This window comes from Miscanthus floridulus, chromosome 11 (assembly GCF_019320115.1).
Source record: "Miscanthus floridulus cultivar M001 chromosome 11, ASM1932011v1, whole genome shotgun sequence".
Taxonomy (NCBI): domain Eukaryota; kingdom Viridiplantae; phylum Streptophyta; class Magnoliopsida; order Poales; family Poaceae; genus Miscanthus; species Miscanthus floridulus.
The window spans coordinates 43,470,556-43,481,800 of NC_089590.1; the positions used below are offsets into that span (position 1 = coordinate 43,470,556).

General features: G+C 52.2%; 1 protein-coding gene across 2 annotated transcripts; it reads right to left on the reverse strand.

The window, feature by feature from the left end:
- Nucleotides 1-6,793: 6,793 nt before the first annotated feature.
- LOC136493024 (PI-PLC X domain-containing protein At5g67130-like) lies at nt 6,794-10,869 on the reverse strand. Of its 2 annotated transcripts, XM_066489050.1 has the most exons (7): nt 10,353-10,869; nt 10,077-10,214; nt 8,563-8,661; nt 8,176-8,479; nt 7,855-8,078; nt 7,682-7,768; nt 6,794-7,590 (listed from the first exon to the last, which is right to left on the reverse strand). In XM_066489050.1, the coding sequence occupies exons 1-7, from the start codon at nt 10,599-10,601 to the stop codon at nt 7,435-7,437; spliced, it is 1,257 nt and encodes a 418-aa protein (XP_066345147.1). In that variant the 5' UTR covers nt 10,602-10,869; the 3' UTR covers nt 6,794-7,434. The 2 variants fall into 2 exon arrangements, with proteins under 2 accessions (XP_066345147.1, XP_066345146.1); XM_066489049.1 differs by having other exon boundaries at nt 7,855-8,479.
- Nucleotides 10,870-11,245: the final 376 nt, after the last annotated feature.

Sequence of the window (11,245 nt, forward strand, 5' to 3'; positions counted from 1 at the left end):
GGTCGGTCTTCCCGACAGCACATCACATCCCATTAATACGAACCACTCCCGCAATCTCAGCCGCATAGTTCACATCCATAGGACCAACATAGTTCACATACTCCACAGTTCATACATGACCAACATACTTCGCAAAGTCCACATAGTTCAAAAATCTAGCATTTAGAACATAGTGCACCAAAGAACCAAGTAGTCGTACCATCGTCCACAAAAGAGGCACATAGTTCACAAACCATGCACGTAGTTGATAGATGGGATTAGGGGTTAGGTGTGAAGGGCTACCGTGGACGATGCCAGTGGCCTGGATTTGTCGCAAGGAGATTAGGACTACGATGTTAAAGCGGTCATGGGCACGTGGTCGCATGTTTCTTCCTTCACCTCATCGCGAGCATTGGGATGAATTCTACATAAAACATATACAACATCAAAGAAGTGACATGAGGAAATAGTAAAGTGCAGTCATATTCACAAATATCAATGATGTTGGTCATCCATATCAAATACAGCCTCATGTACTACTTGGTAATGAAACATGCACCTGAGTTTGTGTACCCTGAGGAGCATCAGCAAGTTGGGAACCCGTGAGCTCGTCTTGGTCATAACGTTGGATCATTGATGTCATCATCATCTCCATCGTTCGTCATCTTCATCATCCCTACATCTTGCACTGGGAGCTCTCCGGTCTCTTCAATCGCTGCCCTTTGGCTTGTATGGGTTTTCGTCCTTGGAATGCGCGAGCTGGCACTTGTACATCTTCGGCTCTCATGCAACTCAACTTGTGAGCCATCGTGTCGACAAGATGTCAACACCTTCTGCAAACATGTTCATGTTAAATGAGAAGTGGTTACATATCATTTCAGGTATAGTTCAAATACATAGGCATAGGGGTATTACCTTGGCAAATTCTTCAAGGTATGAATTCTCGACCCCTGCTACACGTCCAAGGTAAACTCTGGCCCTCAATTGGAAAGATGAGCTAGCTGAGTTGCCTAGAGTACATGCATATTCATCACTGCGATGTACTTTTCAAGTTAAGCTGTGTGAAGGCATAGTTCAATTCAAATGCTTACCATGTAGTTCTCAAGTGGCGCTCTGTGCGACTGCACACTTGTCCTTGTCATCACATCATATGGGTCCTCGTCGTCACTCCCTTGTTCATCAATTGGAATGCTCAAGACCGGTGGATGCACAGTGATTCTTGACGACCTGTGAAGCCACGCCAGGTACTCACGGTAATCACTGGTCACACAGTGAGCCCCATTAGTCGGTTCCACCCTCTCTCTAGCTTCCCACTCTTGCATGTACTTTTGATGCTTCACAAGCCAGTCGTTGCCGCTGAACCTTTTCCTCCTCTAAATCCTGCAAGGATGACACATGTTACATTTTGAGGCCTTCTACAATGCATGCAATGGTGAGTCATGATACATGCAAAGTCTAGCTTACTCATGCAACTGATGGGTTATCGACTCGTGTTGCAGAGGGAAATTTTGATTCCAACCAAACTGCTTCATCACTCTTTAGGGCAAGTGGTGCTTGACCACATAGTAGAAGATCATCGCTATATTGGATAGCCACAACACCTTCTCAGCCTCAACATATGGGGCCATGTTCAACTACCGTACGTCTTGCCTATCATATGGATCCCATTTAACCTGTAACATGTGTTATTAGTACATGTCCTTGTTGATACTTTATGAAGAAAAAGAATGGAAGCCTCGGTGGTAGAACGAACTTGATTCAGAGTTAAAACATCCAAATCATTAGAGTATTGAACGTAGCACCGTTGCGGCTGACCCCGAACTGACTTAATTCCCATCCAAAGGTAGCATACAGGGGGGACGACAGTCACCATGTGTCCAAGCCTAAAAAACAAAACAATTCTAAGCATTTCACATAGTGCATGCAGTAAATGAAATACATATAGCAATTAAATGCAAGGTACTTATCGCAACTCTGCCTCTATGCACCCGTCCGATAGGAATACGCTCCCAAATCCAAATCTGAAGCAAGTATGTGCAACCACCTATGTTGCAATTGGGGTTGGCCCTCCTACATCACTCACATAGCTGCCGATACAACCAAGCAAGAGTGGCAGACCCCCAACTATATTGGGCAATGTTCTCCCATGGCTCACGTAGTTGGGGTAGGACCATCCATGAGATGGTGTTCCTAGAAGCGTCTAGAAATAAGAACTGTGCCACCATGTGCCACACCCAGACATGAGCGTACCTCTCAATGACATCGTCTGGTGCATGGCGAGGGCACATGTTGAAGCGTTGCCGCAACTAAGCTGAGCTGACACCCAAAGTCTTCTTCTCCTTCTTCCCTTGTTTAGGGTCGGGTGGCTGGTGGCCGGTAAACTGCTCCACCATATCCTTCTAGTTGAGTGGCTCTACCATGCCTATCACTGCCGGACCATCCAAGCGAAGGCCCAAAATGTTAGCCAACGTCTTGCATGAGCACGGACATCTCTCTAGGGGGTAGGTGGAAGCTATGGGTTTTTGGATGCCACCTGTCGATGAAGGCGGTGAGGAGGGGACCATCCATGTCTGGGAGGCCAGCATTGATAGCTCTAGCCAAGCCTAGAAAACTGGCTCCTGCTCTTGAAAAGGTATGGGGCGTAGTGCTCATCCCACTCGAGTGGTCGGTGAGTTTGGAGACGCAGCAGGACCAAGGCCTGTAAAAAACGACGTTAGAATCGATAGCGGGGTTAAGACATTATACATGAAAATGAAATATTGTGTGCAAATCACTTACATCACCGTTGTCGACCATCAAGTTCGCTCAATGGTCCTTGTCGTAGTAGGTCTCAAGAAGGGGGAACTACGGGTGCGCCATGCTGCAATTGTGAAAAACGACGAGACAACGTTAGAATATGGAAAAAGTAAATAAAACATGGCACATGGTACAAAAACAACGAATAAATGCATGGAATATATAAGCAACACCTATTTTAACCTATGTATGTACCTTTGTAACCTTCGAACCACTATGACTCCCGTTCCATGTTTTTAATTTCTTTGACTTGTTATGCTTCTTATGTGTGGCAGCGGTATGGTTGGTTTTGTGGCATTGGAGCAATGGACCTGTCCCGGTGCCTCATCAAAGTCATCAAAACCATACATACTTCATTATACCCGTTCGATGCATCCATAACTCCTCGGAGCCGCTTTTTCTTCCTTCTACCCTTCTTTGTCTTCAGAAGGTCTAGGTCGGGAACATAATCCAACCCGTAGTACTCGGGCCATTGTGTCGGATCTAGGTAAGGCTCGAAGCTCGACTCCCACACTTTGAGAGTGTTTGACATGAGGTAAAAAGGAGACATGAAGTTTTCACTTTCGTGGTCTAGACCTCTGCATCTGCAAGCTGTAATGACATGCGATCAAGGCACATGGAGGAGTTGTGGAATGTTACAAGAGCATTCGGCTTTCTCAAGGTCCACCCTATAATTCCTACCACCGTACTTCTCGCCCCTGGGTTCATTCCTCCGGCTGACCTGATATTGTACACTAACCAAGATGGCCCAAAGGCCTCCCCCACTTGGTTGGAAGCTATCATCTCCGAGAGATCCAAGTGTTTTGTACCGGCTTTACTCCATTTCTCTTTGGATGCCTTTGCTATGTTCCATCGATTAACAAAGTATTCATTGCACTTCCTGAAGGAGTACACCACAATACCTGACATAGGGACTGCATGGATACCCTTGAACACCTTGTTGAACGATTCTAAAGAATTGATCCACGTCGTACCGAAGACCTCCAACATTGAATGCAAGAGCCCACTTGTCCCTTTGAGGCATCTAATCCTCAAGCCAACTCTTTGCCCTAGCATTGAGGACCTTGTGTAACTCCACAAACGTCTCTTCGAACTTTTCCTTGGTTTGACACCCACATAGTGACTTCAACTTCTGCACTACCTCCTTTTCTTCTGCCTCCTCCATATGTTGGCAGCAAAGTGCTTCATGCACCACCGATGCTCAAGAGGAGGGCGTCCATCTACATGTTGTTTCTAAGCTGTCAGCAGACTGATGATGATATGAGATCATGCATATGTTCTGAGATGAATGGAGCACATTCTGTCTCACAAGCTTCAAGAACCAACACCAGCTGCCGTCATTCTCACCCTCAGCCAAAGCGAATGCTAAAGGGACAAGTTGATTATCCGGGTCCACTCCAACGGCAGTCATGAATACACCCCTATACATGCCTATCAGAAATATACCATCAACAAGTACTAAGGGATGACAATGCTTGAAGGCCTCCATGGACTGAGCAAAACACCAAAAAAGTCTCTACAGAGCATGCTTCAGAATGCCATCCATGTCCGTGACAATGTGACCCACATAAGGATACCACGTAAGGCCTAGATTGTAGTGTTTCATGGCACTTAGAATCCTAGGAACTTGGCTGTATGCCTCTTTCCAATCGCCCCATAGCAACTCTATAGCATGCTGCTTTGCTCGCCATGCCTTTGAGTAGTTCACTCTATAACCAGTGAACCCAAATATGGTCTCGATCATGCTTGAAACAGATGTGCCACTATCGGCCCTAACCATGCCAACAAGATGACGACCAAGGTAATGGGCTGTGCTTTGGGTGTGCACACCCTTCGGCTTCGAAGATCGACACATGTGAGGTTGCCTCACATTACGAATCTTCCACTTTTCATTTCTCTGCCTTCGAGCCCATAGACCCCATTGACATCCATTCTTGCAGAGGATAGTGTACCTCTTGTTCTTGTCAGAGTGAATAACATAATACGACCTATGAAACCGAACGTCATAATCCATCGGAAATTACTAGAGATGCTCCAACGTATCAAATATCATTCCCTTCTTAATCTCCACCTCCTCACTATCTAGTACCTCATCGGGCAACAACGACAAACCGGTGTCACATATTGCCTAGTCAACCATACTAATGTCCATGAAATTTGGCACCGGGGTACCTCCACATGGACAACCTTCAATTGCCTCAATTCGATGTTATTGTACTCCATTGTTAATGACCCGTCAGCTAGGACTCCTATTGCGTCCGAAAACCCTCCCTCACAACAATCAATTTCGTCCTCGCTACTTGGCTTAGACCTATAGTCATCCTCCAACACGTCATCCAAAGTACTTGGCCCCGAAGTAAAGTCATCTTCGTCTACGGAAGCAACATCAACTTCATCATTTTCCAATCCTTGGGATATGTCATCCATATCATGTGTTCCATCTCCATTGCCATCATCCTCATCAAACATTTCTTCATCGAAATCATCATTCAAGGCACCGGGATCACATGACCTATCAACTTCTCTAACGACAACCGCCTACAACTCTTCGTCTTGGGTAAGGTTCTCTACGGGCTCCACATCCACATTATCATCCATAGCCACCACAATTCGGCTACACTCCTTCTCCACAACAACTTCCGAGCACCTAACACTGCTACTCTTGACAACGTCTATGTAGTTCTTCCATTCATCCTCACATGACAAACACATCAACACATAATGTGCCCGTTCCTTCCCACAATCAAATCTGCCTCTCAAACTTAGTGGCCACCCAAATTTATCCCGACACTTGCTAACCAAAGCATCAAAGTTAGGAGGTCCACTAAAGAACTCAACATGTTCGTGCATGCTTTCGAACTCCCCATTTCCTTTCACTTTGCCACCATGAAACAATCGCACTAACCGATCCATCTACAAAATACGAACCAACACATCAACAACACATGAACTACGCATTTTGGAAATAAATCATATCCATTCACTAATACACTACAATAACAAAAACTTCACAGTGATGTCAACAAAGGCAACAAACATTCCGATCTAAATCCACCATGCACCACTACCAAAGTCCATTCAACACGTAGTTTACGTCCAATCCACGGGCAAAGTATATCCTAAACCTAATCTACGCATCAAATACTAACAAGCAACGATCAAAACATTGGCACCATCCCTAATTTCCTAACCCTAGTCTTCAAACTCATGAGGCAAGAAATTATGAAAAAGAGGGGGTAGATCAACCTGGCGGTGTACTTGAGTCCACGGAGCAGGGAGGTCGCGGACCACGCTGAGACAAACCTCGGCGGTGGCGCCGCTGCGGCAAGGCGCGCCGGCAAGGCGCCGACGACGCGGGGAGTCAGCCTGCTCCCCCTGGCGCCGCTCCCCTGCGGCACGAGGGAGAGGGAGAGAGAGGGTAATAGGAGTAGCCGCTGAACTTGCCGGCGGCGCGGCCTCCGATGGCTGGGGCGGCCGGGGACGCGGGGGTGGTGACGGCGGTCGCGGCGGCGCCTAGCCGTTGCAGAGTGAAGGAGAGGGAGAGCGAGAGAGAAAGGAAAATGGGCCGGGCTAGCCAAATCGTATATGGCCCCGTCGCGCTGGCCCGCCTAGCGCGACAACCCTATCGTGCTTGAGTCACTGGCGCAACAGGGCAGGCTCGACGGAACGCCACGCCAGCTCCGGTCAACGATGCGTGCCACTGTGGCGCCCCTTGTCGCGCCAGCGCATGTGGCACGGCAAAGTGGTATAGTCGCGCCACTCGCGCTGGCGCGACCAAAAGGGATAGATTTGCAAATACTTTTTTGGGATTACTATTAAAATATTATTTAAAAAGGATTAAAAAAAAGTCCGAGGGAGGGGGGAGGGTTCTGTGGCTATAAAAATTTTTATGTAGAGGAGGAGAAGGTGGGATTAGCGCCTTCATGGACCATGGTTCGCCTTCATTCTAGGTTCACCCGATATTCAGAACCATAATCCCAGTGGTAGATTCACCAGAATGCTAATTTGTGACCGTGCCCATGGCTCCTCTACAAGTTACGGAGTTCAGCCCAAGTTGCAAGGATGGCATGATGCTGGCCTAGTTATGAGAATGCTCCCGGCTTGGTTTGTTTTGCCGTGGAGTTTGCTCTGGACATGACATTATTTTTAACTACAGGGTATTTTTCTTGTGTTGGATTGCTGGCATGGCTTTTATTTTAACTGCAGGATATTTTTAGTGTTGAATTGCTGGAGGTTTAGCCTGCATTCGTGGGTTCGTTATACACATACACCGGGAGTTTTTGGATGTGATTCTTTGCACCACGGTCACTACTCACTAGTCACTGTCAGACTATCAGTCGCATCTAGTAAAGCCCATACAAAATGCCTCCGTGACTCCGTTGCTAGGAGCTCAAACTGGCCCATTAGGCTCTCAGTTTATATATTTATCAAGAAGCCTAAGGCCGTCCCCTGTTTTAGTTCTGCATCGATCAGCAAGAGCATCTTTCCGCATTTGATTTGATGCTGTGTTTAACCTTGTATATGCACCCTGTCTCATACACAGACTGCTGTGTAGTGTGGACTAAGCTGCTAGCTGGCTGCTACCAATCTGTCTATACAACAAAACACGCTCGCTGGCTGCAACCAAACCAATCCGTCTATACAACAAATACGCAGAATTTACAGGCCCAGAAGAAGAGCAAGGAGAGACGGCAGCAGGATGAGCCGCTGCCATTGCAGCACCGGCGGCGGTGGCCTCCACGCCGCCGCGTCGGATGAGGCGTTCAAGATGCCTTTGGGCGTTCTGCCGTGCCGGGGAGTGCACGTCCCGTTCGCCTGCTCAGACACACACATACAGTTCCGTCTCAGTAATTCACACAAGAGAATTTTACTAGAGGCTATGTGCAGCGAGGAGAGGAGGCATTACGTTGCAAGCCGATATGCTCCCGCAGCCGCAGACGAGGCCGCCGTTCGCCTTGTCCGTTGCCTCCGCCGCGCCGCCTCGGTCGCTCCTCTGCGTCCGAAATTCACAAACCAAGTTCAGAGTTTATCTGAGTAGGAACCACGGAGATGAGACGAACGACGGAGCTGGCTGCTGACCTTGTAGAAGTCGACGGCGATGAAGTTGGGCCATCGGTTCCCGGACTTGTCGTGGCAGGTGGTGACCATGTCCAGCAGCTGCGCCGAGTTGTCCTTGCACGCCGCCGGCAGGTTCGGGAGGTCCCTGAAGTAGTTGACGAGCACCAGCGACCTGGACAGGTCGTTCATGGCGGCCGACTCGGCGCGGTTGTGGCACGTCCCCTTCACCATGCCATTGGTCCCGTCTGCAAGCAAGAAGAAGCACCACCCGGCCCTCAGAATCTGCATCGCTCATGGTGCAAAGAACCAAGGACAGGGATGGTGGCGGCAACGGCGGCGTACACTGGTTCTCGACGACGTAGCGCCACTCGTAGGCGATGCCCTCGGCGGCCTCCTTGGCGGGCCTGGAGGTGAAGACGAGCAGGCGGTGGTTGTCACGGACCATGTCGCTGAGCCGCGGCCAGTCGCCGCCGCTCTTGGGCATGCGCCAGGCCGGGAACACGTAGCGGGCGAGGCCCGACGCGTTGAGCACCCGGGTGAGCCCCTTGGGCGACTCCACGTAGTCCTCCACGAAGATGGTCACCACCTCCGCGGGGTTCCGCGACAGGAAGCGCTCCACCTCCCGGAGCACGTTCACCGCCGGTTGCTGCCAGTGCCAGGGGAAGTCGAGGTCAGACAGAGCTGTGGAGACGAACACGGTGACGCCGGCCGGGAGGAGAAGGAGCTTACAAACGCGGTGAAGTTCTGGCAGATGCCGCCGTAGGAGTGGCAGAGCCAGACGTCGTTGCGGAAGTCGTACATGTCCAGCATCAGCCCCCTCACGCCGTTCTGCACCACAGACAGAGAATTCAAGCGAGGGCAAATCTATGGTGCTGACTTGCTGTGAAGTCTAGCTACCGGAGTCATGTTAAAAGCTTGCAGTTTCCAACTATGTACAGCAGAAAAAGCAATGTTACTTGAAAAAGGCGAGATAACACCCTGTAGAATAAGATTGCACAACTGGACAGCTTCATTGATCGAACTTGCCGAGGGCGGACTCAAAGAAATGGCGCCACTGGCCGAAGTTGCCGTCGTCCATGTCAAGAATGACGGGAACATGGTGGCGAACAGAGATCCCTTGGATCTGAGACGAGGTGGCTGGTGCGACGGAGAAGCCGTCGTCGGAAGAAGAATCAGAAGCATGAGAAGAGGGAGCCATGGGAGCGGAAGCTGAATGTGCCGGAGAGAGAGTAGGATCGGAGGCGGCTGATACCATGTAGAATAAGATTGCACAACTGGACAACTTTCATTGATCATTTACAGTATACATATATAGGATTACATCCGGGCCTTTGGCCGTGCTGTACACTGAGAACGGGCGAGCGCGCCTAGCGGACATGCAGGCAGCGCGAGGACCGGGCATGCGAGAGCGTGGTGAGCGAGTCACTGGTGCGGCGAGCGCGCGGCGTGCGCGTGAAGTGCGCGCGAGCTGTTGCAGATCCGATATGCCAGGGTGCCTCAGCCGTTATGGAGTTGCTTCTGCTGAACACCCCCCCCCCCCCCCCCCCCCCCCCCCACCCCCCACCCATCCGTCTCTATCTTTCACAATAATCGCTCAGATTGCCACATGACTATGGTTGCCGGAAATGGTTGCCGGAAATGCCATCGTGGGGACACCATGGCGACGCAATGAGACGAGACATTGACGCGGCAACCGAGCTCATTGACGCGCAGGCAGGAACACAGACAGGAATCCTGGCTCCTGCGCGCGTGCCTGCCGCAGTGCAGTGCCATGTGTGCCGCGACCACGCTTCAAGCAAGCGCAGCCGGAGCCGGGCGTGTGGTGTGGGCTCGCTGCGGCCGGCTCTGCTCCGCCACCGCGGGCGTGCACGCAAACCCGTGCTCGCTCGCTCGCTGGCCGCCTGGAGCGCGCGCACGCGTCGGCGCGTGGAGAGCCCCCCGCGACACCTGTTGGCTGTCGCGTCACGGCCCGGCGGCACCTCACGCCCAATGCCTACCACCTGGACGGTAAACACATTACTACTTGTAGTAGTACACCAATCTAGGAGTAGTATTCTCATGCCCAATCATTCCTTGGCCGTGGGCCCGTGTCCAATCAAACCGTGGAAGCTAACGTTTGCGTGCGTGGCGCGCCGCCGGGTCATGCGGACGTGGACGAGCGAGTTGCAGCTAGCTCTGGCGAGCTCAGGAAGAAGCTGAAGAAGGAGGAGCGAGAGACTGGCTGGATGGAGAGGGAGACTCACGTTGAGCTGCTCGGTGACGGTGTCCTGCTGGTTCCACGGCGTGGCGATGGCGACCCCCGTCTGCGACCGCTGCCCGAGCCGCGCGAACGAGTTGTGCGTCGTCAGCCACGCGTACCGGTTGAACGGCAGGTCCCGCGCCTGCCACCATGAGAGGAGCAACAACCCGCGCAAATTGTCACGGGACGGTCAGTGTCGCCGGCGGCGGCAGCGATCCAATAATCCGGCGGCTGCATTCGGGGCGGCGAACGGGAAATTGCTTGCGCGCGTACGGCGTACCTTGGTCTGCGGGTCGACGGGGGCCACGCGGGTGCAGCGCGGCCGCACGTTGCCGTCGGCGACGCACGTCTCGCAGTGCAGCCCCGCGTCGCAGTTCCGGTCCAGCGCGCACGTCTCGCCCACCTTCCGGGCCGACACCACCACCTCCGCGCCGGGACCGGGGGAGCACAGCATCACGAGAACGAACACGGCGGTGGCGACGCGTCGGAGAAGAAGCGCCGCCGGCCCTTCCCTGTCCGCGGCCATCATCTCCGTTCTTCCTTGCTTTGTCCTCCCTCCGCCGCCGCCGCCGCCGCCGGTCGACGCCTCCTGCTGACCGTGTTGTTGTGCTCCGTTGCTGGCCTTGGCACGGCGATCCAGCTATTCCAGCCAAAGAAGCCAGGAGGAGAGCAGCAAGCAGGTTGGTGCGTGGGCGGCGGTCGCTTCGCTTCGCTCGCGTCTCGGAGTGGTGTTTGTGTCATTGTGTGGCTTGCAAGGCCGGACATGCCAGTGGCGTCGGCGCCCTCGGACTCGGACGCTCTAATTTCGCCTTTCCTTCCTTCCGCCCCGCGCCCCCGTGGATCTTGGCCGTTGGTGGGGGGTGCCTCATCCGCCGTGGGCCCCGGTCGTCATGTCTCACGAGTGGAGCCTGGCCCACGGAGAAGGCGGGAGGTGGGCACGGGCGCCGCGGCATCCGGTCGAGATGGCCGTTGCGGTGGTCCCGTGCGCTGCCGCCGCGGGTCCTCAACTGCCAGGTGAGCTGGCACGGGCAGCAACCGCAGCTCGTTAATACGCAAGGCCATGATTTGGTTATTGCCACTGTTCTGGCGTGCTGCCAGTCTGCCACCCATGAGGTGTTGTGTTTTGTTTCAGAAATGAGGCACATGCCTCTTTTGTGTACTCCAGTTTAATAC